The 27,283-nt window shown below is 43.5% G+C and overlaps 1 protein-coding gene across 4 annotated transcripts in view; it reads right to left on the reverse strand.

Moving 5' to 3' along the window:
- Window positions 1-15,545, reverse strand: part of LOC109864416 (integrin alpha-X) — a 73,103-nt gene extending 57,558 nt beyond the window's left edge. For 2 of the 4 annotated variants that reach the window (XM_020452195.2, XM_020452193.2), the window contains exons 1-14: window positions 15,410-15,545; window positions 15,098-15,230; window positions 11,021-11,115; window positions 10,584-10,639; window positions 10,075-10,189; window positions 9,739-9,869; window positions 9,356-9,501; window positions 8,540-8,693; window positions 8,149-8,281; window positions 7,819-7,892; window positions 7,432-7,561; window positions 2,316-2,464; window positions 2,000-2,149; window positions 35-235 (exon numbers count right to left, since the gene is read on the reverse strand). In XM_020452195.2, coding sequence (XP_020307784.1) covers window positions 35-235; window positions 2,000-2,149; window positions 2,316-2,464; window positions 7,432-7,561; window positions 7,819-7,892; window positions 8,149-8,281; window positions 8,540-8,693; window positions 9,356-9,501; window positions 9,739-9,869; window positions 10,075-10,189; window positions 10,584-10,639; window positions 11,021-11,115; window positions 15,098-15,230; window positions 15,410-15,464 — 1,722 coding nt within the window. In that variant the 5' untranslated portion in view covers window positions 15,465-15,545. Of the gene's footprint in view, window positions 1-34; window positions 236-1,999; window positions 2,150-2,315; window positions 2,465-7,431; window positions 7,562-7,818; window positions 7,893-8,148; window positions 8,282-8,539; window positions 8,694-9,160; window positions 9,319-9,355; window positions 9,502-9,738; window positions 9,870-10,074; window positions 10,190-10,583; window positions 10,640-11,020; window positions 11,116-15,097; window positions 15,231-15,409 lie in introns of those variants that run through there. The other 2 variants (XM_031797894.1, XM_020452196.2) reach the window with 2 other exon arrangements.
- Window positions 15,546-27,283: the final 11,738 nt, after the last annotated feature.

The raw sequence follows: 27,283 nt of genomic DNA on the forward strand, positions 1-27,283 counted from the left end.
ACAGAAACAAGAGGGCTGTCTATTTAGTACTGACCTGACTGTATTTGGCCTGGATGCCCCAAGGGCATCCCAGGAAGATGTAAACACTCCCATGTCCTCTGTCCTCCAGTGGGGCTCCTACAGCCAGCTCCGGCAACCCGTCCCCATTCAGGTCTGGACAGGGGGACAGAGACGTCCCAAACTGACCATGGACGTTCCCCTGGACTCCACGCAGGGTGAGGGAGCAGTTGGGTGCCTAGAATGGAATCAAATTGAATTCAGGTAGGCATCTGCACTCCAGCAAACGAAGGAGGTAGGATGGGTGATCAATAACAGTAATCCAGTGATACGACTTACACAATAAAAACGGCTCAAATTGATTGAATTGGCAGCAGTAGGGTGGCTGAGCGGGTATAACACAATTTGATACAGTTTCTCGAAGTCGAACTAACTATGACCAAAAATACAGAGGAAAATGACTCATGATAATACAAATGACAAGGAACTGATATACAGTGCATTCAGAAAGTATAGACTTTTCCCACATTTTGTTACGTTACAGCCTTATTCTAAAATATATATATTTTTCTAAATTCCCTCATCAATCTACACACAATACCCCTAATGACAAAACTAAAATAGTTTTTTAGAAATCTAGGCAGATTTATTAGAAAAACACGGAAATATCACATTTGCATAAGTATTTAAAGACCCCTTACTGAGTACTTCGTTGAAGCACCTTTTGGCAGCGATGACAGCTTCGAGTCTTCTTGGGTATAACACTACAAGCTTGGATTTGATGGGGAGCACCGCTGCACAGCTATTTTCAGGTGTGTCCAGAGATGTTTGATCGGGTTCAAGTCTAGCTGGGCCACTCAAGGGAATTCAAAGACTTCTCTCGAGGCCAGTCCTGATTTGTCTTAGCTGTGTGCTTAGGGTCGTTGTCCTGTTGGAAGGTGAACCTTCTGAGGTCGTGAGCGCTCTGAAACAGGTTTTCATCAAGGATCTCTCTGTACTTTGCTCCGTTCATCTTTCTCTCGATCGTGACTAGTCAGCACTTTGTGAAGGGCTGCAGAGAATATTGTCCTTCATAAAGGTTCTCCCATCTCCACAAAGGAACTCGGTCAATGACCATCGGGTTCTTGGTCACCTCCCTGACCAAGGCCTTTCTCCCCCGATTTGCTCAGTTTGGCCAGGCAGCCAGCTCTAGGAAGAGTCTTGGTGGTTCTAAACTTTTTTCCATTTAAGAATGATGGAGGCCACTGTGTTCTTGGGGACCTTCAATGCTGCAGAAACGTTTTGGTACCCATCCCCTGGTCTGTGCCTCGACACAATCCTTTCTCAGAGCTCTACGGGAAATTCCTTCAACCTCCTGGCTTGGATTTTGCTCTGACATGCACTGTCAACTGTGGGACCTTTTTATATAGATAGGTGTGTACCTTTCCAAATCATGTCCAATCAATTCAATTTACCATAGGTGGACTCCAAGTTGTAGAAACATCAAGGATGATCAATGGAAACAGAATGCACCGGAGCTCAATTGAGTCTCACAGCAAAGGTTCAGTTTTTTTAGGCTGTAACATTTAAAAAAATGGAAAAAAGTGAAAGGGTACTTTCTGAATACTTTCCGATTGCACTGTATCTTCAAGTATTTCATGTGTGCATGAAGCAACAATTACACATGTGCCGTGCACACACAGGAAGCAGTAACGGCAATTGTGGAATGTGGTCTGCGTCAGTTTGAAATTTGTGTCCGAAATTCTGTAGTATTTAAATCTTTTATAAGCAGAATATGAACACAGCAGTGTTGGTTGGAGTCATTCAGACGAAAGTAGTCAACTTGAATCATAACCAATTATGAATTGATAATGCACATTTTCAGTTTATGAATTATTTCAATTAATCTACTACTGAATTGGTTGGTTTACTATGATATTGACCAAAACATAGATATGCAATACAGTGTTCTATTTAATTCCGCCCTTCATGTATGTATGGGGTGTTATGTAGCCACTCTTACTCCAGTCTCCAGGGTACAGACGTGGACCTCTCCCCCAACACCCTGGGCGTGATACCAAGGAGCCCCAACAACCAGCAGCTCAGCACGGCCCTCCCCTGGCCCAGCATGGCTCTCTAACACACACAGCTCTGCCCCGAAGTAGGAACCAAGCTAGGGAGAGAGAGAGAGAAAAGAGAAACAGTGGAAGGAAACATTATTAGGTAAAGAGCAACATGGTAATGACAACTTTGCATTCTGGTTGCCTATCAGTGTCTTCTGATTTCCCCATAGGCTCTGGTCAATAGGGCATAGGGTGCCTCTCTGGTCTCTTTCTCACCTGAGACCCAAGTATCCTGTGGGTGACAGTCCACTCCTGTTGGAGAGGATCCCTCTGGAAGACCAGGACCAGCCCAGTGTGGTTGAACCTGGGAGCTCCAGCAAAATATATACTGCCATTCACTGTCTCTGCCACTGCCACTGAATAGCCTGTACAGACACATGCAGCATTTGAGTTCAAGTTTAAGAAGTTTATTTGCCATTTGCAGGTATTTAAAGTAATGCCATCGGAAAGTGTTCAAAACCCCTGACTTTTCCCACACTTTGTTACATTACACCCTTATTCTAAAATGGATTTAATAACTTTTTCCTCAATCAATACACACAATACCCCATAATGATGAAGTGAAAACAGGTTTTTAGAAATGTTTGCAAATGTATAACAAATTTAAAACAGAAAAGAAAGTACTCAGACCCTTTGCTGTGAGACTCAAAAATGAGCTCAGGTGTATCCTGTTTCCATTGATCATCCTTGAGATGTTTCTACAACTTGATTGGAGTCCACCTGTGATAAATTTAATTGATTGGACATGATTTGGAAAGGCACACACCTGTCTATATAAGGACTGACAGTTGACAGTGCATGTCAGAACAAAGACCAAGCCAGGAGGTTGACGGATTGTCCGTAGAGCTCCGAGACAACATTGTGTCAAGGTACAGATCTGGGGAAGTGTACCAATGAATGTCTGCAGCATTGAAGGTCCCCAAGAACACAGTGGCCTCCATCATTCTTAAATTAAACAAGTTTAGAACCACCAAGACTCTTCCTAGAGCTGGCCACCTAGCCAGTAATCGGGGGAGAAGGGCCTTGGTCATTGAGGTGACCAAGAACCCAATGGTCACTGACAGAGCTCTAGAGTTCCTCTGTGGAGATGGGACTACCTTCCAGAAAGACAACCATCTCTGCAACAATCCACCAATCAGGCCTTTATGGTAGAGTGGCCAGACGGAAGCCACTCCTTAGTGAAAGGCACATGACAGCCCGCTTGGAATATGACAAAAGGCACCTAAAGACTCACAGACCATGAGAAACAAGATTCTCATCTGATGAAACCAAGATTGAACTCTTTGGCCTGAATGGCAAGTGTCATGCCTGGAGGAAACCTGGCACCATCCCTACGGTGAAGCATGGTGGTGGCAGCATCATGCTGTGGGGATGTTCTTCAGCGGCAGGGAAATGGCAACTAGTCAGGATCGAGGCAAAAATGAATGGAGCAAAGTACAGAGAGATCTTTGATGAAAACCTGCTCCAGAGCGCTCAGGATGGAAAGTGAACCTTTACCCCAGTCTAACAGGACAACGACCCTAAGCACACAGCCAAGACAATGCATTAGTGGCTTCGGGACAAGTCTCTGAATGTCCTTGAGTGGCCCAGCCAGAGCCCGGACATGAACATCTCTGGAGAGATCTGATAATAGCTGTGAAGCAACGCTCCGCATCCAACCTGACAAATCTACAGAGTGGAATGGGAGAAACTCCCCAAATACAGGTGTGCCAACCTTGCAGCGTCATTCCCAAGAAGACTCTATGGTGTAATCGCTGCCAAATGTGCTTCAACAAAGTACTGTGAAAAAGGTCTGAATACTTATGTAAATGTAAGGTTTATATTTTTAATACATTAGAAAAAATGTCTAAGACTATTTTTGCTTCGTCATTATGGGGTATTGTGTGTAGATTAATGGCGAGAAATTATTTAATCCATTTTAGAATAAGGCTGAAATTTAACAAAATGTGGAAAAAAATCAAGGGGTCTTAATACTTTCTGAATGCACCGTACATTTTCATTATTTGTTGGAGCTCCCTCACGTAAGACAGTACATACACACAGACAGTAAATGATCAGAAAAAGAACATCAATCATAAAACAAAAACAGTTCAGATATGTGCTAAAAGTATGATAAACAGCTCAGGTTGCATGGTTTATCGCACTGGGATATAAGCTGTTCTTCAAACTGGTCGTGGAGGTTTTGATGCTGTTGTACCTCTGCCCAGTTGGTAACTGATAAAATGGCGCCGAAGAGGATGGCTGACATTTTACATGCCTGTAATCAATTGTGCTATTAGAGAAAGATATTCTGCTCTCCCAAGAACAGGCCCAGATCCCTGTCATTTGCGTGAAGAAAAGACAGAGGAAAAGACTACGAAGATCAGGCTGCCTTTTGAGAATCCGTAGGCGAGTGAGTAAACACCCATTTCCATCAATTCTACTTGCTAACATGCAAACATTGGACATTTTTTTGAGGTGCCCTACGATTATCCTAACAACGGAACATTAAGAACTGTAATATCCTCTGTTTCACAGAGTCGTGGCTGAACGACACGGACAATATAGAGCTAGAGGGATTTTCAATGCACCGGCAGAACAGAGAAGTCTGGTAAGATGAGCGGTGGGGGTGTGTCTTTTGTCAATAACAGCTGGTGCACAATGTCTAATATTAAATAAGGCTTGAGGTATTGCTCGCCTAAGGTAGAGTACCTTATGATAAGCTGTAGACCACACTATCTACCAAGAGAGTTCTCATCTATTATTCGTAGCTGTCTATTTACCACCACAGACCAATGCTGGCCCTAAGACCGCACTAAACCAACTCTAAGGCCATAAGAAAACATGAAAATACTCACCCAGAAGCGGTGCTCCTAGTGGCCAGGGACTTAAATCAGTTTTAACAAATTTCTACCAGCATTACACATGCAACCAGAGGGGGAAAAAAAAACTCTAGACCACCTTTTCTCCACACACACAGATGCATACAAAGCTCTCCCCCGCCCTCCATTTGGCAAATCTAACCATAATTATATCCTCCTGATTCCAAGCAAAAACTAAAGCAGGATGCACCAGTGACTCGGTCAATACGAAAGTGGTCAGATGGCACGGATGCTACACTACAGGACTGTTTTGCTAGCACAGACTGGAATATGTTCCGGGATTCATCCAATGGCATTGAGGAGTATAACATCCTCGGTCATTGGCTTCATCAATAATTGCATTGACGACATCGTCCCCACAGTGACCGTACGTACATATCCCAACCAGAAGCCATGGATTACAGGCAACATCCACATAGAGCTAAAGGCTAGAGCTGCCGCTTTCAAGGATCGGGACACTAATCCGGACGCCGATAAGAAATCCCGCTATGCCCTCAGATGAACCATCAAACAAGCAAAGCGTCAATACAGGATTAAGATTGAATCTTACTACACCGGCTCTGACGTTCGTTGGTTGTGGCAGGGCTCAAACTATTATGGACTACAAAGGGAAACCCAGACGCGAGCTGCCCAGTGACGTGAACTTAATGCTACCAGACGAGCTAAATGTTATGCTCGCTTTGAGGCAAGCAACACTGAAGCATGCACGACAGCAGCAGCTGTTCGGTTGACTGTGTGATAACGCTTTCAATAGCCAATGTGAACAAGACGTTTAAACAGGTCAACATTCACAAAGCCGCGGGGCCAGATGGATTCCCAGGATGTGTACTCAAAGCATTCTGCGGACCAACTGGCAAGTGCCTTCACTGACATTTTCAACCTCACTGAGGTTAATACCTACATGTTTCAAACAGACCACCATAGTCCCTGTGCGAAGGAAGCGAAGGTAACCTGCCCAAATGACTACCAACCCGTAGCACTCAGGTCGGTAGCCATGAAGTGCTTTGAAAGGCTTGTGATGGCTCACATCAACAGCATCCTCCCAGACACCCTAGACCCACTCCAATTTGCATACCGCCCCAACAGATGACGCAATCTCGATTTCACTCCACACTGCCCTTAACCACCCGGACAAAAGGAACACGTATGTGAGAATGCTGTTCATTGACTACAGCTCAGTGTTCAACAACATAGTGCCCACAAAGCTTGGACGAGATGGTTAAAACAGTCCCCCAGCCCCACGTCATATTGGACGAGATGGTTAAAACAGTCCCCCAGCCCCACGTCATATTGGACGAGATGGTTAAAACAGTCCCCCAGCCCCACGTCATATTGGACGAGATGGTTAAAACAGTCCCCCAGCTCCCCGTCATATTGGACGAGATGGTTAAAACAGTCCCCCAGCCCCACGTCATATTGGACGAGATGGTTAAAACAGTCCCCCAGCCCCACGTCATATTGGACGAGATGATTAAAACAGTCCCCCAGCTCCACGTCATATTGGACGAGATGGTTAAAACAGTCCCCCAGCCCCACGTCATATTGGACGAGATGGTTAAAACAGTCCCCCAGCCCCACGTCATATTGGACGAGATGGTTAAAACAGTCCCCCAGCTCCACGTCATATTGGACGAGATGGTTAAAACAGTCCCCCAGCTTCTTGAAATCCATAATCATTTTCTTTGCATTTAGCTCAAGGTTGTTTCACTACACCACGCTGTTAGACACTGCTTGTCTATATGCTGTTTCGTCACTGCTAGTGATAAGCCCTATGATGGTAATATCATCTGCAAACTTTCTGATCTGATTGCTGTCACTTTGGGCAACACAATCAGAGGTGAGTAAAGAGTACATCAGAGTACAGTAGAGCACTGTGCCCACGCATCTGTGAACAGTTACAATAGGCACCACATAAACAGGCTATCATTCTATAATCTCCACTGACAGAGCTATTCACAAACCATCCAGAACCAACACTGAACAGAACATGAAAAAGTGCCTATGGAAATAGTGGTACACATTACAGTTTCATAAAAACAAATTTCTCTGTCCCACACCAACACAAACTTGAGATGAGTTATGAGCAATCATTTTTGAGTGATGATACATTAGTCGGTTCTCTATCTGGTGTCAGTTTCTAAAAATCTCCAGTATATCTGTATAATAAGTTGCTGACATGACATATTTGTAGTGAATGCTACCTCATGTCTCCTCACCACATGCTTCTCCTTCTCCTTACACTGCACTTTTGCTCAGTAGTGGTGGGAGATTGTATACATACAGTACATAGTTCTGTGGGCATAGTTCTGCATGTCTTTTTGACAATAAAGGCATACACTCCTCTCACGATTATCTGTTGTCTAAGTGGCGGTATTATTGAGACTTTATAATTGGTGATATTGGTATACTGTAATTGGTGACGTCTTTGTAAAAGCTTGAGTAGTGTATTTCCCTTAGTCCTTCATTCTCACCCAGATAGGAGTTCTGCATGTCTGTCTCCAGTGCAGAGGCATTGATGAACGTGGCATTCACCCCTCTGGCTACCTCCACAATGCCCCCAGACCATGAGTAGGACCCTACTGCCCCAAACAGAGACACACCCTTCACAGGAGAGAGAAAAGTACTTCATGTGTTACTTTACTTGACCATACTTTACTTTTAAACTGTAATGTGATATAAATATTTCATGGAAGTAAGTACAAATGCTCTTTTAAGCAAGAACTCTCCAGACCCTGCCGAAAGGGGAAGCATTACATTGGTTAAACATGACGTTAACATTGAAAGGATATTCTGGAATAATCAATAACAATAATATTGGCCTTCAGTAGACACTTTCTAGACAGAGAGCAGTCACTAACCCCAGAGAGAGTGGTACTAAAGCCTCCCTGGGACAGTTCCTGTTCAAAAGAACTGGAGTTGGTGGAGTTAGTTCCTGAACATGCGAAACAAAGAGAATAATCAACAAACCAACATACCAGTTTCCTAGACACAAAGCATTTTCAAATTGTGATTATCCGCGGTTCTATTTCCACTGTTAGAATTCACATATTACAAACTTCCAAATTAGGTGTACATGTAAAAGGTACACATTCCTTATCCAATGTTTAAATTAAGATTTAGTAACTACTGTAGTTATCATTTCAATGGATAGGTTGTGTTTAAAAAAACAAATCCAAATCCTTTTGTACCTTCAATTGCAAAGATCTTCTCCCTAAGCTCATTCTGAATGGATTTCAGAGCATCAAAACTGTTGGTCTCAAATACAAAGTTTGGGAAAGACGCAATCTGCTCAAGCTCTTGTCTAGAGAATTGCTTCCCAACCTGGGAGGGGGAAGGGAGAGAGAGCAAAAAAGAGAGATGGCACTTAAAATTAAGAGCAATCTAACACTTAACAGCCATATCATTTTAACAGAAGTGCCAGAGACAAATCCTAGAATAAAGAGAGATCAGAGGAACACCGTATTCGCTACACAGTGCATTACTTTTGACCCTATGGGCTCTAGTCAAAAGTAGAGCACTATATAGGGAATAGGGTGACATTTTGTATGCAGCTCACAAGTAAAAGATTAATGAAATCACCCCAATGGCAAATCTGATGACGTCCTTCATCTCGGCCAATGGTATGACAGAGTTAAAGGTCTCTTTAGGGTCGTTAGATTTGCCGTCTGTTATCACAACCAACAGCTTCCTGGAATGTTTCCTCATGCCCCGTTCTTCTGTCATCATCTCTTCTCTGAGGACGGGGACAGAACAGGACAGAGTAGAGACAGTGTAGAAGAGGGAGGGGAGTGAGATGGGGACTTTATGAGTACTTTAGAGTAGACTGATTCAAGTAGTGACCCTCCTGGCAATCGTGAGCAGCACAAATATAAAAGGCCTTTCTCAAAGAGGCCAGTTAGACATTACTCTGCTTTTGTGCTGGTAGTGTCTCCCTGTTGCAACTTGCAATAAACCGGATTGATTATTGATTGACTTTCCCAACGACTGCTCCTCCTTTTGGTAGGACGTTACTAAGAATGTGTTCTTAATTGATTTGCATAGTTACATTTCAGGATAAATACATACAAATGGGATACTACAGTTTTATTAATCGTTCATATGATGGGGTGTATGACACTCACAGAACATAGCAGATGGCTGATGGGGTGAATGACACTGACAGAACATAGTTGGATGGCTGATGGGGTGAATGACACTCACAGAACATAGCGGATGGCTGATGGGGTGTATGACACTCACAGAACATAGCGGATGGCTGATGGGTTGTATGTCACTCACAGAACATAGCGGATGGCTGATGGGTTGTATGTCACTCACAGAACATAGCGGATGGCTGATGGGTTGTATGTCACTCACAGAACGTAGCGGATGGCTGATGGGGTGTATGTCACTCACAGAACATAGCGGATGGCTGATGGGGTGTATGTTGCCTCCTGGAAATGGTCCACGGATCGCATCAGGTTGTCAGGGTTAGGGTCAGACACAAAGTCCTCAAAGTGGAAGACAGCACTGGTGTCTGTTGAATACTGAGCAACTGCCACCTGGGAGAAGTGGACACACAAGTATGGTTCCCATTGAGACCAATGTCCAAAGAGTCCATACTAGCATACTATTTAGAACAAAGCTAGTGTATTGGCCATGCATTCTACTATAAATGGCCATACTAGTGTGGATATTTGAACAGAGTCAATAGATACCAATAAGAAAGAGGGTGGTATAATCAGTAGTTCTGCGTGACAGTGGACAGAGATGGGCACAGAGAAGGCCCATACACCCACCTGTGCACGGGGGGCAGTGAACATCCGAATAATGTTTTTGATGAAGTCGATCATGGTGACAAAGTCTCTGGTTATGATACTCTGAGATCCGTCAAACAGAATCACTGCATCCAAGCCAAACTCACGGCACTCTGCAGGACAGAACTGATTGCTTGATTGGTTGGTTGATAGATTGGATACATAAAGCACTTTCACAGAAAGAAACATCTTGTCCTGTGTAATGCAAACATGTTAGTTTTTGATGTCAATTACAGTTATCACAAAACCTGAAGTAGACATTGATAATTTACTCAATTGAACACAGACCACGTCATCCTCTAAAACAAATAGTATAACCTTGAAAGGCAGGCTTCAGTGTTTGTGAGACCGTAAGCTGTGGCCCCAGCTCAACACAAAGTCCTTGGAGGTAGTTTAGAGTATCACAGCCATGGATCTGCCGTGGTCCACACACCTAGCTCAGCGAAATGGAGAGAGAGAGAGAGAGAGGAGACTTTACAACAATGTCCTCTCAGGAATGGCTGAACCCAAGCAAAGAATACATCGAGATCAGTGGAAGCAACCACATAGCGAATCGAGTGAGTGAATTAGCATTACTCAGTTCATGTGTCAGGTCATAGCTCACAATGTATCTGAGTCAGGTCATACTGTGGGTCACAATGTATTTACTGGAAATGGCACAAGAGGGTAAGCACATAGCACAGGATGTTTGTGAAGAGCAGCTAGTTCCTGATTATAATTGCAGAGGGGAAGGGAAATTGAAAGGGCCCATTTTTTTAAAGCCCAAATTCAAAAGGTCAGAAATGAAATAGTGCTCCGGCTCAGTGAGTCAAGGATGAGCAACTCACCATAGCTCTGTCAGCATTACAAGCTAGTGACAATCCTAATGAAACTCCTGGCTCCACTAAAATGAAACAAAATAAGTGAATATAGACGGATTTAACATTCGAACATTAAAAAAAGTATAAAAATTTTGCACCAATTTGTCAATACAAGCCTACGAAAATCTGAACCTCAGCTTGACATAAGCACATGAGGTAAGTAAAACATTCCCACAAATCATGCATGAGACAAAATGACAACACACAACACAAAATGACAACACACACACACTCCCACAAGATGTGAGACTAACCAGTGAAGCAATTGTGTGAAAAGAGGAAATGTATACAGGACTTGAGAATTACTATAACTGAACAAAACACAACAGCAGAGCTTTATAGAGAGAGAGAGAGAACTCTGATTCTTGGGGGCCACACAATAGTATAGTGCGCATGCATCTTACCTTGTACAGGTAGAGCTTTACAAGTGCCACTGTCATAAGAACATCTGTAAACCACTCCTGTCCCATTGTCTTGAAAAGGAGCGGTGACCAACACACTACAGAGAGACGAGAGGATGGAGAGAATAGAGGAGAAAGACAGAAGGGATGGAGAGAGAGGAGATGTTAATTGGTTATGTTTTAAATGCTCATGAAAGTGTGTTATGTGTAACATTTCTTGTTTTCAAAATATACTCCGCGGTCTCATAGACCGTGCTAACATTGCCTGGATTGTAGGATTTTAGAGCATAAATTATAACAGCACAAAGTAAATGTGTGTCTGTTAAATCAGAACTTCTGGGTCTGCTGAGCAATACACTAGCTAGAACCTTCTCATCGTGTATCTGGTAGGACAAAAAAGCATGGCCAATTTTGTTTCCCCCCATTCTGTTAGTCGGGTTCTACTGTTGGTGACAGGACGACAATTTCTCATGAGAAACATTGAGAAATTGTTTGGCTGATTTTCTGGGCAAATTAACCAGTTATCTACCTTTGATAAGCAGCTAGCTACCTATGGCTCACTGGTAGCTTGCTAGTTAGTTTGCTTCCAATTTCAAGTCTTTTGAAACCAATATCTGTCTAACTGAAAAATATGTTATTTCAAAATGAAAGTCTTGTGACACTATGATAGCTGTCTATCCCCAGTTAGATAATGTGTTTTCACTTATTGCATCAACATGTTTGTTTTGATCTCCCTGGTTTCCACTAGTTACCACAACCACAAAGTAGAAATTGGGTATATCGTACCAATTCCTGAAAACAAAAATGTATGCTTTGGTCTTAATTTAAGGTTAGGCATAAGATTAGCAGTGTTGTTAATATTAGGGTTAAGCTTAGGGTTAGGTTGAAAATCAATCACATTTGTGACCCGATTCAGAAAACTAGGCGTATGTCGCAAGTCACGACTTCACAGGAGAGCGTTTTTTGGCAGAAATGCCTTGTGTGAACTTTCATGTGCCTTAATAACAAACTTGTATGCCATCTGTAAATATGAATAAAATTGTTAAATTATGAGCCTGTTTGGTTAAGCCTCAGAATAAGCCAGCAACCTTCCCACTAGCCATGATTGGCTGAGATAATGAATGGGCTGGACATGCCGAGAGGATGTCGAACGTGGCTTTTTTATGTATTGTGTAGTGGAGCTGCATGAGTGTTGCTCTCCACTTTCTGGAGGATCAAGTTTTGAAATCAGTAGAATTAGGGTATGATAGTTAAAGAGATGGAGGAAACACCTGTCTCCGGATTACATCATCAAACTAAGGGCAACCGTGGCATGGTCTTCATGACAGGGAGACGTCTCCATCATGGATGATGTATACATATTACATGTTTCTAATTTTGACAAAGTGGTTTCATTTCAAGCTAAAGTGTACTGTTAGCTAGCTAGCTAACATTAGCTGGCTGGCTCCCTAGCTGACGTTATTATTCGTATCCAAGAGCCAAGAGCCGTTTGCTTTTCTAGTTAGAGCCTAATGTTAGCTAGCTAACATTGAACCTAGTTGGTTAGCTCCCAGCATTGTGGCATTGTTGGCACTTTGTTCATTGTTGTTTAGCCTAGCTAACATTAGCTGGCTGGCTCGTTAGCTAACGTTACGTGATGTTTGTACAACACCCATTGAATATGGCCGGTGTCAGTGCACGTCTGCAAAAACATTTTAGGAAATTGTTGCCAGCGGAGCTGGTTAGGCCATTTTCATGTTATCCAGATGTAAACAAATCATTGGCCAGAGCATCAAGTGTGCGCTCCGAGAGCGAAACGAGATGGGTGGGGCTAAAGCTTAAGAGGGTATGAACGATGCTGAATGGGTGTAGACACAGAAGAGGTCTTCACATTTTAAAAATAGGCAGGCGTTATGACTTTGTAGCTGTGGTAACTAGTGACGACCGTTCTCTCTGGCTGCTCGTTCTATGTAGTATAATATAATCTGTTCAAAACAGTGGCAGAATGTGTAGCAGTTGTCATTTGTTTTTTTACATGCAAAAGTGAAATGTGTTTTTATGCTGTTGTTCAAATGCACAGATCGCTTTGTATATCTTCTCAAAGAATCTACCAGTAGTTTGAAAACATCATCTGTCATGCTGCTTTGTTGACAAATCCAACCACCTCACACCCTGGGTATTTATCCAATCAGCGGACATCACTGGTATCAATAAAGTTACATTGGATCAAATCATTAGAGGACAGTGTTGAAATACTGTTTGTTGTCGTTTTAGGCCTATATTCAATCTAGACCGCGGAAGATAACGCGATTGACATTTAAAGGTAATTTCCGATTGAGACCACATACGCAGCGTTTACCGTGAATGCGCTTTCCGTGAACACTAAGACAATGCCTTTAAAAGGTGAATGGCTGAAAAGGGGCGAACGGATTGATTCTAGACCGATGTAAAATTGGTTTGATATTCGGTTCTCTCGTCTATTGCTTGTTTAGGAACTACATCGACACGTGCGTAAGTATGGGGAAAAACAGACTTGGGGGTTGGCTTAGATTGTTGACAACATGTAAGCTATATTTCATCTCCAATGTTTATTGAAAATATAAATACATTTGCACAATGAGCACTTGTTTCCTGTCAAATACATCTTTACAGTTGTTGGTTAGCTAGAATTTTAGCCATATTATCATTCACATAAAATCTGTCAAAACACCTGAAAACAAGACATGGTATCAAGAACAAGATGAAACGAGACACTTACAATTCCCCACATGGCAGTTTCTTCTCATTCTTGCTAGCAATCTGGCCATCCAGAATCACAATAACACACTGACTTCTGCTCCATTGAAGCGCCATGGGGGCTTTCAATCTTCAATAGCTCTTACACAAAGTGTGCCATGACTATGCAGGGAATTTCAACCACAGATTAAACAAAAAGCAGGGAGGTTTTCCAATGCCTCTATTTATAAAGTAGACATTGAATATCCCTTTGAGCATGGTGAAGTTATTAATTACACTTTGGATGGTGTATTAATACACCTAGTCACTACAAAGATACAGGCGTCCTTCTTAACTCAGTTGCCGGAGAGGAAGGAATCCGCTCAGTGATTTCAACATGAGGCCAATGGTGACTTTAAAACAGTTAGAGAGTTTAATGGCTGTGACAGGAGAAAACTGAGGATGGATCAACAACATTGTGATTACTCCACAATAATAACCTAAATGACAGTGAAAAGAAGGAAGCCTGTACAGAATAATGTAAAACTGAAAATGTGGCAGAGAAATTAACTTAGTCCTAAATACAAAGCGTTATGTTTGGGGTAAATCCAACACAGCACATCACTGAGTACCACTCTTCATATTTTCAAGCATGGTGGTGGCTGCATCATGTTATGGATGTGCTTGTCATTGGCAAGGACTAGGGAGTTTAAGGATAATAAGAAATGGAATAGAGCTAAGCACAGGCAAAAAAAATCCTAGAAGAAAATGTGGATTAGTCTGCTTTTCAACAGACAGTGGGAGACAAATTCACCTTTCTACAAGACAATAACCTAAAGCACAAGGTCAAATATACACTGGAGTTGCTTTTTTTAAACTAGGCAAGTCAGTTAAGAACAAATTCTTATTTACAATGACAGCCTAGGAACAGTGTTTTAACTGCCTTGTTCGGGAGCAGAACAGATTTTTACCTTGTCAGCTCGGGGATTCATTCTAGCAACCTTTCGGTTACTAGCCCAACGCTCTAACCATTAAGCTACCTGCCACCCCAAAATGACATTGAGTGTTCCTAAGTGGCCTAGTTACAGTTTTGATTTGAAAACGGCTTGAAAACCTATGGCAAGAATTGAAAATGGCTGTCTAGCAATGATCAATAACCAACCTGACAGAGCTTGTAGAATTTTTAAATAATAATGTGCAAATATTGTACATTCCAGGTGTGCAAAGCTCTTAGAGACTTACTCGGAGGGACTCAGAGCTGTAATCGCAACATGGATTCTATAACACAGTGAAATGGTCCACCCACACAGAAATGTTATGATGATTAACATCCAATTGTGAGATCTGAACCCAGTGGTTTGACTGTTTTAATGATTAGTAACTTGCCTGCTGGCTCCCTGCGCCGATCCAAACTGACAGACACGATAACCGAAATGGGACCCTGCTGCCTCCGAGTCCGAGACACTCAATGTTCTGGGATAGCGAATGTCGAAGCTGAACCCCACTGTCAATGGTGCGACTGCAACAACAACAAAAATGAACAAACACATTTTAAATTATACATATTTTCTTTTTACAAAAGCGTCTACAGCAAGTCTGATAGTCAATTCCTCAGGCAGGCCAGGTGAAACTCTTAACTATAACTCTACTATAAATGTATTCTACTAATACAATGTAGATTTGGCTATATAACCTTACATTGCAAAAGTCCCAGTAAACACCAAAACTGGATGTGCTCCAGTTGCTTGTCCATGTCGACTGAAGTCCGCGCTACAGTCCTCGCATAGTAGTGAACGCAGAGAAGATGAGGAGAGCACCGGCTCGAAGAATATCATGTGGTGAAACCTTTCACGATAATGAAGGAGTGAGTCGGTCGGTAAATGCGCCTTTTTTTTACAGGCACGTTCTAAAAGGATTACAACGGTCTGTGACCGCCACCCGGTGGTGAGAGCTGACTGGTGCAGGAGAGACTGGGGAGAGATGGGGGAGAAAAAACGTGAGTTTGTACTATGGAGGGGAGGGGTGCACAAAAATCAAATCAAATGTATTTGTCACATACACATGGTTAGCAGATGTTGATGCGAGTGTAGCAAAATGCTTGTGCTTCTAGTTCCGACAATGCAGTAATAACCAACGAGTAATCTAACCTAACAATTCCAAAACTACTACCTTATACACACACACACAAGTGTAAAGGGATAAAGAATATGTATATAAAGATATATGAATGAGTGATGGTACAGAACGTCATAGGCAAGATGCAGTAGATGGTATCGAGTACAGTAATTTGCAAATAAATTCACTAAATCCTACAATGTGATTTTCTGGATATATTTTTTTCTCATTTTGTCTGTCATAGTTGAAGTGTACCTATGATGAAAATTACAGGCCTCTCTCATCTTTTTAAGTGGGAGAACTTGCACAATTGGTGGCTGACTAAATACTTTTTTGCCCCACTGTACATATGAGATGAGTAATGTAGGGTATGTAAACAAAGTGGCATAGTTTAAAGTGGCTAGTGATACATATATTACATAAATATGCAGTAGATGATATAGAGTACAGTATATACATATACATATACATATGCGATGAGTAATGTAGGGTATGTAAACCTTATATTAAGTAGCATTGTTTAAAGTGGCCAGTGATATATTTTACATCAATTCCCATTATTAAAGTGGCTGGAGTTGAGTCAGTGTGTTGGCAGCAGCCACTCAATGTTAGTGGTGGCTGTTTAACAGTCTGATGGCCTTGAGTTAGAAGCTGTTTTTCAGTCTCTCGGTCCCTGCTTTGATGCACCTGTACTGACCTCGCCTTCTGGATGACAGCAGGGTGAACAGGCAGTGGCTCGGGTGGTTGTTGTCCTTGATGATCTTTATGGCCTTCCTCTGACATCGGGTGGTGTAGGTGTCCTAGAGGGCAGGTAGTTTGCCCCCGGTGATGCGTTATGCAGACCTCACTACCCTCTGGAGAGCTTTACGGTTGTGGGCGGAGCAGTTGCCATACCAGGCGGTGATACAACCCGACAGGATGCTCTCGATTGTGCATCTATAGAAGTTTGTGAGTGCTTTTGGTGACAAGCCACATTTTTCAGCCTCCTGAGGTTGTCTGTGTGGGTGGACCATTTCAGTTTGTCCATGATGTGTATGCCGAGGAACTTAACTTACTACCCTCTCCACTACTGTCCCATCGATGTGGATAAAGGGGTGCTCCCTCTGCTGTTTCCTGAAGTCCACAAGCATCTCCTTTGTTTTGTTGACGTTGAGTGTGAGGTTATTTTCCAGTCACCACACGCCGAGGGCCCTCACCTCCTCCCTGTAGGCCGTCTCGTCGTTGTTGGTAGTCAAGCCTACCACTGTAGTGTCGTCCGCAAACTTGATGATTGAGTTGGAGGCGTGCCTGGCCACGCAGTCATGGGTGAACAGGGAGTACAGGAGAGGGCTCAGAATGCACCCTTGTGGGGCCCCAGTGTTGAGGATCAGCGGGGTGGAGATGTTGTTACCTACCCTCTCCACCTGGGGGTGGCCCGTCAGGAAGTCCAATACCCAGTTGCACAGGGCGGGGTCGAGACCCAGGGTCTCGAGCTTGATGACGAGTTTGGAGGGTACTAATGGTGTTAAATGCTGAGCTGTAGTCGATGAACAGCAATTCTCACATAGGCAATCCTCTTGTCCAGATGGGTTAGGGCAGTGTGCAGTGTGGTTGAGATTGCGTCGTCTGTGGACCTATTTGGGCGGTAAGTAAATTGGAGTGGGTCTAGGGCATCAGGTAGGGTGGAGGTGAAATAGTCCTTGACTAGTCTCTCAAAGCACTTCATGATGACGGAAGTGAGTGCTACTCAGTTACCTTAGATTTCTTGGGAACTGGAACAATGGTGGCCCTCTTGAAGCATGTGGGAACTGCAGACTGGGATAAGGATTGATTGAATATGTCCGTAAACACACCAGCCAGCTGGTCTGCGCACACTCTGAGGACGCGGCTGGGGATGCCGTCTGGGCCTGCAGCCTTGCGAGGGTTAACACGTTTAAATGTTTTACTCACATCGGCTGCAGTGAAGGAGAGTCCGCAGGTTTTGGTTGCGGGCCGTGTCAGTGGCACTGTATTGTCCTCAAAGCGGGCAAAAAAGTTATTTAGTCTGCCTGGGAGCAAGACATCCTGGTCCGTGACGGGGCTGGTTTTCTTTATGTAATCCGTGATTGAGTGTAGACCCTGCCACATACCTCTTGTGTCTGAGCCATTGAATTGCGACTCTACTTTGTCTCTATACTGACGCTTAGCTTGTTTGATTGCCTTGTGGAGGGAATAGCTACACTGTTTGTATTCAGTCATGTTTCCAGTCACCTTGCCCTGGTTAAAAGCAGTGGTTCGAGCATAGCTCCAGCTCTGGGTCTACTCTAAAGCACTTATCATGTAAAAGGGGCCATCCAATGTGATTAGATGGATTGATCAATTGATTGGTTGGTAGGCTTGTTTGTTGGTTGGTTGGTTGGTTGGTTGACTGATTGATTGGTCAGTGGTGCACAGCTCCCGTCCTCAAGTGCAACAGTGTGACTTTACCTTTTGTGCACTAGAGGGCGCTATCTCATTTTCTTGAAATAAATAGCTGACGCCAGGACTGGAGGACATCCCTGCTTGCAGAAGTTTGTAGTATATTTTCTTGTATATTGTTGTTGTGATATGAATAGAAATGATAACCACTAAAGAGTTCACAAGCTGTCTTAGTGTGAGAAAGACTACAACATGCTGGGAAAGTTTTGCTGAATATAATATTTCCTTACTTCATGAGCACAAGTAAAAACTGAAGTGAAATCCTATTTAACAGTGGTCTGCTTCCCATCTTACAAAATACTGTTTATTCTCAAATCATTTTCTCCTCAGTGAGACGTAGCTTAAACTGAACCAGAGAGGTCTCCAGTCCTATCCAGTTGGGTCCTGTAGCGTCCATTATTCAAGTTTCAGTTTCAAGTTTCAAGTAGTATTAGTCTTGTTTTTTACATGTATTTTATTGAACATTTATTTAACTATGTACGGGATACACATGGTATACATCTTCCAATGAAGTGCTTACTTGCAGGTTCCTTCTCAACCTCATATTGTAACTGTCAGTGGAGAGACGCAGTCAAAGGTTGCCAGGTATCAAATCTATTGTCCCTGTTAATCTCCTGTGTAACAAACCAAACAGGCTACAGTTAGTAACTACTCAAACAACCCACACTACCCCCCCCCCTCTTCTCTCTCTTCCCTCCTCCTTCCCCATTTTCTCTGTGTAACAAAACAGAGTGTAAAACACACATTTGTGCGCTGGCATGTTTGAGCACATCGTTGTGCATGAGTCACTGTGGACAGAGAATCCAGCCAACGTCACTGGTGATGACCTCACACACACTCTGACACCCACCATGTCATTATGTTAAATGGTGAAAAATGCAGTTTGACTGGTCATGGAAAACTCTGAGTCACTCGATTTAACTCCTTGTCTTTGTGCCCTCCAATAACCATTTATATCAGTATTAGATATATGAGGTGGGAAGCTGGAAGGTCACAGAAGTTGTGAAGAGGTTTGTCAAGATAGAGAGATTTGAGTTGAGAGAAAGAGAGAGAGGAAAAGTGAGAGAGAGGGTATACGATCCTGCCAGGTCACAGGCTTGGGGACAGAGATAACAGGGGGTACAACAGTGTCTGTGTGAGGCATTTGGCCCAGCAGAATCAGCATGAGAGAGAGAAAATGAAAGATGGCTTGAAAGAAGAATGGGGGGGAAGAGAAAGTGAAAAGGAAAGATTTTAAAGAGTGAAATAGACGGATTGAGAAAGACAGAACGACAGAGAAAGCCAGAGAAAGAGATGGATAAAACGGGCAAGATGATAGAGAGAAAGGGAGAGGGAAATAGATGTGGGAGAGCAAGAAAGAGTTTGAAAGAGAGTGAGTCGAGTCAGGTCATGTGGATGTGGAGACAGTGTGGACCTAGCCTGTCTCTCTGGTTCTCCTGTTGACTGGCTCTGTCTGAGGTAGGGCGGGCCATCACACAGGACCCATTGTAGAGGCCTATAATCTCTATCCTCCAGGTTCTGTTCATGTACCTTGTTTAGGTCCCCTCAGATGACCCCTATCCAGGAGGGAGAGGCTACAGAGACACTCTGGCTTTGTCAAGTCCTGTATCATTGTATGTGTATTGTACCAACATCTTAAGTGGACTAACCGGTGCCCCCACACATTGACTCTGTACCGGTACCCCCTGTATATAGCCTCATTACTAACCGGTGCCACCGCACATTGACGCTTTACCGGTACCCCCTGTATATAGCCTCATTACTAACCTATACCACTGCACTTTGACTCTGTACCGGTACCCTCTGTATATAGCCTCATTACTAACCTATACCACTGCACATTGAAGCTGTACCGGTACCCCCTGTATATAGCCTCATTACTAACCAGTGCCACCGCACATTGACGCTGTACCGGTACCCCCTGTATATAGCCTCATTACTAACCGGTGCCCCCGCACATTGACGCTTTACCGGTACCCCCTGTATATAGCCTCATTACTAACCTATACCACTGCACTTTGACTCTGTACCGGTACCCTCTGTATATAGCCTCATTACTAACCTATACCACTGCACATTGAAGCTGTACCGGTACCCCCTGTATATAGCCTCATTACTAACCAGTGCCACCGCACATTGACGCTGTACCGGTACCCCCTGTATATAGCCTCATTACTAACCGGTGCCCCCGCACATTGACGCTGTACCGGTACCCCCTGTATATAGCCTCATTACTAACCTATACCACTGCACATTGACGCTGTACCGGTACCCCCTTGTATATAGCCTCATTACTAACCGGTGCCCCCGCACATTGATACTGTACCGGTACCCCCTGTATATAGCCTCATTACTAACCGGTGCCCCCGCACATTGACGCTCTACCGGTACCCCCAGTATATAGCCTCATTACTAACCTATACCACTGCACATTGAAGCTGTACCGGTACCCCCTGTATATAGCCTCATTACTAACCTATACCACTGCACATTGAAGCTGTACCGGTACCCCCTGTATATAGCCTCATTACTAACCTATACCACTGCACATTGAAGCTGTACCGGTATCCCCTGTATATAGCCTCATTACTAACCTATACCACTGCACATTGAAGCTGTACCGGTACCCCCTGTATATAGCCTCATTACTAACCTATACCACTGCACATTGAAGCTGTACCGGTACCCCCTGTATATAGCCTCATTACTAACCTATACCACTGCACATTGAAGCTGTACCGGTACCCCGTGTATATAGCCTCATTACTAACCTATACCACTGCACATTGAAGCTGTACCGGTATCCCCTGTATATAGCCTCATTACTAACCTATACCACTGCACATTGAAGCTGTACTGGTACCCCCTGTATATAGCCTCATTACTAACCTATACCACTGCACATTGAAGCTGTACCGGTACCCCGTGTATATAGCCTCATTACTAACCTATACCACTGCACATTGAAGCTGTACTGGTACCCCCTGTATATAGCCTCATTACTAACCTATACCACTGCACATTGAAGCTGTACTGGTAACCCCTGTATATAGCCGATATTACTAACCTATACCACTGCACATTGAAGCTGTACCGGTACCCCCTGTATATAGCCTCATTACTAACCTATACCACTGCACATTGAAGCTGTACTGGTACCCCCTGTATATAGCCTCATTACTAACCTATACCACTGCACATTGAAGCTGTACCGGTAACCCCTGTATATAGCCGATATTACTAACCTATACCACTGCACATTGAAGCTGTACCGGTACCCCCTGTATATAGCCTCATTACTAACCTATACCACTGCACATTGAAGCTGTACCGGTACCCCCTGTATATAGCCTCATTACTAACCTATACCACTGCACATTGAAGCTGTACCGGTACCCCCTGTATATAGCCTCATTACTAACCTATACCACTGCACATTGAAGCTGTACCGGTACCCCCTGTTAACAGCCTCATTACTAACCTATACCACTGCACATTGAAGCTGTACCGGTACCCCCTGTTAACAGCCTCATTACTAACCTATACCACTGCACATTGAAGCTGTACCGGTACCCCCTGTTAACAGCCTCATTACTAACCTATACCACTGCACATTGAAGCTGTACCGGTACCCCCTGTTAACAGCCTCATTACTAACCTATACCACTGCACATTGAAGCTGTACCGGTACCCCCTGTTAACAGCCTCATTACTAACCTATACCACTGCACATTGAAGCTGTACCGGTACCCCCTGTTAACAGCCTCGCACCTGTTATTTTACTGCTGCTCCATTTTTTACTCAACACTTATTTTTCTTAAAACGACATTGTTGGTTAAGGGCTTGTAAGTAAGCATTTCACTGTAAGGTCTACACCTGTTGTAATCAGCGCATGTGACAAATCCAATTTTATTTAACTTGAGACGGACCGTCCACCATCCACAAATCTGGTCACTTTACTAAGACAAAAGTCTAAATGTTTCTAAAAACTGGCTGTTATGTTTCAGGTGTAATATGGGAGTGTATAATGCCTTCTACTTTTCATAGAAATTGTAATGTATAGGCCTCATTTACTTTGACATCAATATCCCTGCGGGGTTAAAACAGTTGTCGGAAGTTTACATACACCTTAGCCAAATACATTTAAACTCAGTTTTCACAATTCTTAACATTTAATCCTAATAAAAATTCCTGTCTTAGGTCATTTAGGATCACCACTTTATTTTAAGAGTGTGAATAATAGTAGAGAGAATGATGTATTTCAGCTTTTATTTCTTTCATCACATTCCCAATGGGTCAGAAGTTTACATACAGTCAATTAGTATTTGGTAGCATTGCCTTTAACTTGTTTAACTTGGGTCAAACGTTTCGGGCAGCCTACCACAAGCTTCCCACAATAAGTTGGGTGAATTTTGGCCCATTCCTCCTGACAGAGCTGGTGTAACTGCGTCAGGTTTGTAGGCCTCCTTGCTCGCACACGGTTTTTCCGTTCTGCCCACAAATTCTCCATGGGATTGAGGTCAGGGCTTTGTGATGGCCACTCCAATACCTTGACATTGTTGTCCTTAAGCCGTTTTGCCACAACTTTGGAAGTATGCTTGGGGTCATTGTCCATTTGGAAGACCCATTTGCAACCAACATTTAACTGACTGATGTCTTGAGATGTTGCTTCAATATAGCCACATCATTTTCCTCCTCATGACGACATCTATTTTGTGAAGTGCACCAGTCCCTCATGCAGAAAAGCACCCCCACAACATGATGCTGCCACCCCATGCTTCATGGTTAGGATGCTATTCTTCGGCTTGCAAGCCTCCCCTTTTTCCTCCAAACATAGCGATGGTCATTATGGCCAAACAGTATATTATATTTTTGTCTCATCAGATCAGGGGACATTTCTCCAAAACGTACGATCTTTGTCCCTATAAGCAGTTGCAAACTGTAGTTTTTATGGCGGTTTTGGAGCAGTGGCTTCTTCCTTGCTGACCGTTTTACTGTGGATATAGATACTTTTGTACCTGTTTCCTCCAGCATCTTCACAAGGTCCTTTGCTGTTGTTCTGGGATTGATTTGCACTTTTCGCACCAAAGCATGTTCATCTCTAGGAGACAAAACGTGTCTCCTTCCTGAGTGGTATGACGGCTGTGTGGTCCCATGATGTTTATACCTGCGTACTATTGTTTGTACAGATGAACGTGGTACCTTCGGGCATTTGGTAATTGCTCCCAAGGATGAACCAGACTTGTGGAGGTCTTGGCTGATTCCTTTTGATTTCCCCATGATATCAAGCAAAGAGGCACTGAGTTTGAAGGTAGGCCTTGAAATACATCCACAGTTACACCTCCAATTGACTCAAATTATGTCAATTAGCCTATCAGAAGCTTCTAAAGCCATGACCAAATTTTCTGGAATTTTCCAAGCTGTTTAAAGGCACAGTCAACTTAGTGTATGTAAACTTCTGACCCACTGAAATTGTGATACAGTGAATTACAAGTGAAATAATCTGTCTGTAAACAATAGTTGAAAAAATGACTTGTGTCATGCACAAAGTAGATGTCCTAACCGTCTTGCCAAAACTATAGTTTGTTAACAAGGAATTTGTGGAGTGGTTGAAAAACGAGTTTTAATGACTCAAACCTAAGTGCATGTAAACTTCCGACTTCAACTGTTTGTCCATTGTGTTGGTGTCAAATAGATCAAATCAGGGTGTGGTGTGTGAAAAAAATGACGTTAGTTTGACAGGTAGCATGAGCTGTGTGTGTTTGTTTGCCTGTGTGTGCATGTGCAAATGTGTTTGTGTATGCATGCGAGTGTGTGTGTGTGTGTGTGTGTGTGTGTAACACAGTATTTTGCGCATGTGTGTGTGTGGCAAGCCTCCATGGCGGTGCCACGTCTATCCAAGGCTGTCGTCCTGGAGATGATGATATAACAGCACAAAGACATTAAAAGAGACGTGCCTGGGCAGAGCTAAACACCCTAGCTATCAGGTCAAGTTATATAAGGTATGCTACTAGGAAAATGTCTGTGGAAAACTATACTAGGTACCATGTAGGTACTAGGCACATTGCTATGGAAAGCTTTGTCTGTGGAAAACTATACTAGGTACCATGTAGGTACTAGGCACATTGCTATGGAAAGATAAGCATTGCTGCAGAAGGCTACACTACCGGTATGCTACTGTAGGTACATTGCTATGTAAAGCTACAGGTAGTAGGGACTGGGGGTTGAGGTATACTGAAATTATAGGTATCAGAGGTTGAGGAACTAGTTAAGTATATGCTGTACTCCCATGGACACGTACTGTACATGGTACAGTTATTCTGAATGGCAAAGGCCAGGAAAGAGTGGATCCTCAGCCAAAGGTGTCATCAGCGATCAGCACCAGGTGCGTCACGCACCCATTATTTTAAAGAGGGCAGGAAATACGTGAGGATGGTCTGGAGGGGGGCTGTCCCCACTCAGGAATTCTGAGAATGTAGCATTTTTCTAACACCTGAAGCAGCTTTTTCCTGCAATCTAGAGCCATAATAATTATGCCTAATTCTGTGCGTAGGTTATCTAAGCACACCTGTTCAATTGGAATTTTAATGAATGAACTTTGATGCATAAGGAGTTTAGTACAACTGCCACACTGGCATATAGTATCATAACCCAAGAATTACAGCAATTATAGTCATTTCTGAAGTCCAGCAGGCATGCCAGCTAAAATAGCTTAGACAAAATAATCCAACTTGGTTGATAGCCTGAATGGAATGGTTGCAATATTTCTGTTTTATTTTTCATCAAGAAGGGTTAGGGTTATCAATAGGCTGATCAAAATAATTTACAAACATACCTCCTGCGAGTCCTGCCCATCACCTTCAGCTAAAATCATTTACAAACCTACCTCCTGTGAGTCCTGCCCGTCAGCTAAAATCATTTACAAACCTACCTCCTGCGAGTCCTGCCCATCACCGTCAGCTAAAATCATTTACAAACCTACCTCCTGTGAGTCCTGCCCATCACCGTCAGCTAAAATCATTTACAAACCTACCTCCTGTGAGTCCTGCCCATCACCGTCAGCTAAAATCATTTACAAACCTACCTCCTGCGAGTCCTGCCCATCACCGTCAGCTAAAATCATTTACAAACCTACCTCCTGTGAGTCCTGCCCATCACCGTCAGCTAAAATCATTTACAAACCTACCTCCTGTGAGTCCTGCCCATCACCGTCAGCTAAAATCATTGCTGTGTGTGTCACTCAACACTTTCTCTCCTCCTCCAATGATGATTCTGTTTTCGTGCGCTAGTGTCCTGCCTAGCATATCTTTACTCAATGATGCACCTTGAAAGAGTATTTATTTGATTGTGAGTTCCTTAACAGTGACGTGGCGGCAGGAAGCCTAGCGGTTAGTGAGGCGAGCCAGCAACCGGAGGGTTGCCAGTTTGAATCCCGGGTCCGACAGGAAAAATCTGTCGAGAAGTGAGCTGGTAACCAGAGGGTTGCAGGGTCAAATCCTAGATGCCATTACTTGCCATTGTGCCCTTGAGCAAGGCATGTATAACCCCCCGTAACAACAGCTCCCCAGGCACCCAGTGTGGCAGCCCTCTGCACATCTTCCAAGCCTGTATATGTACAGTGGCTTCTGAAAGTAATTAGACCCCTTGACTTTTTCCACATTTTGTTGCGTTACAGCCTTATTCTAAAATGGATTAAATCAATACAAATACTCAGTAATCTACACACAATACCCCGATTAATGACAAAGTGAAAACAGGTTTTTAGATTGTTTTTGCAAATTTATTCAAAACAAAAATCATAAATAACTTATTTACATAAGTATTCAGACCCATTGCTATGAGACTCAAAATTGAGCTCAGGTGCATCCTGTTTCCATTGATTATCCTTGAGATGTTTCTACAACTTGTGTGGAGCCCACCTGTGGTAAATTCAATTGATTGGACATGATTTGGAAGGGCACACACCTGTCTATATAAGGTCCCACAGTTGACAGTGCATGTCAAAGCAAAAACCAAGGTTGAAGGAATTGTCCGTAGAGCTCCGAGACAGGATTGTGTCGAGGCACAGATCTGTGGAAGGGGACCAAAAAAATGTCTGCAGCATTGAAGGTCCCCAAGAACCCAGTGGCCTCCATCATTCTTAAATGGAAGACGTTTGGGACCACCGAGACTCTTCCTAGAGCTGGCCGCCGAACTGAGCAATCTCGGGAGAAGGGCCTTTGACAGGGAGGGGACCAAGAACACGATGATCATTCTAATAGAGCTCTAGAGGTCCTCTGTGGAGATGGGAGAACCTCCCAGAATGACAACAATTTCATGTCTGGAGGAAACCTGGCACCATCCCTACGGTGAGGCATGGTGGTGGCAGCATCATGCTGTGGGGGTGCTTTTCAACGGCAGGGACTGGGAGATTAGTCAGGATCGATGCAGAGATGAGCAAAGTACAGAGAGATCCTTGATGAAAATCTGCTCCAGAGTGCTCAGGACCTCAGACTGGGGCGAAGGTACAATTTCCAACAAGACAACGACCCTAAGCACACAGCCAAGACAACGCAGGAGTGGATTTGGGACAAGTCTCTGAACGTCCTTGAGTGGCCCAGCCAGAGCCCGGACTTGAACCCAATCAAACATATTTGGAGAGACCTGAAAATACCTGTGCAGCAACGCTCCCCATCCATCCGGACAGAGCTTGAGAGGATCTACAGAGAGGAATGGGAGGAACACCCCAAATATAGGTGTGCCAAGCTTGTAGTGTCATACCCAAGGAGACTTGAGGCTGTAATTGCTGCCAAAGGTCCATCAACAAAGTACTGAGTAAAGGGTCTGAATACTTATGTAAATGTGATATTAAAAATAAAACAATCTCAAAACCTGTTTTTACTTTGTCATTATGGGGTAATGTGTGTGAGGACAAACAACTTTTGTAATGCATTTTAAAATAAGGCTGTAACCTAACAAAATGTGGAAAAAGTCAAGGGGTCTGAATACATTTTGAAAGCACTGTATGTGTATGTATGCGTG

Source organism: Oncorhynchus kisutch, linkage group LG19 (assembly GCF_002021735.2).
Source record: "Oncorhynchus kisutch isolate 150728-3 linkage group LG19, Okis_V2, whole genome shotgun sequence".
Lineage (NCBI taxonomy): Eukaryota > Metazoa > Chordata > Actinopteri > Salmoniformes > Salmonidae > Oncorhynchus > Oncorhynchus kisutch.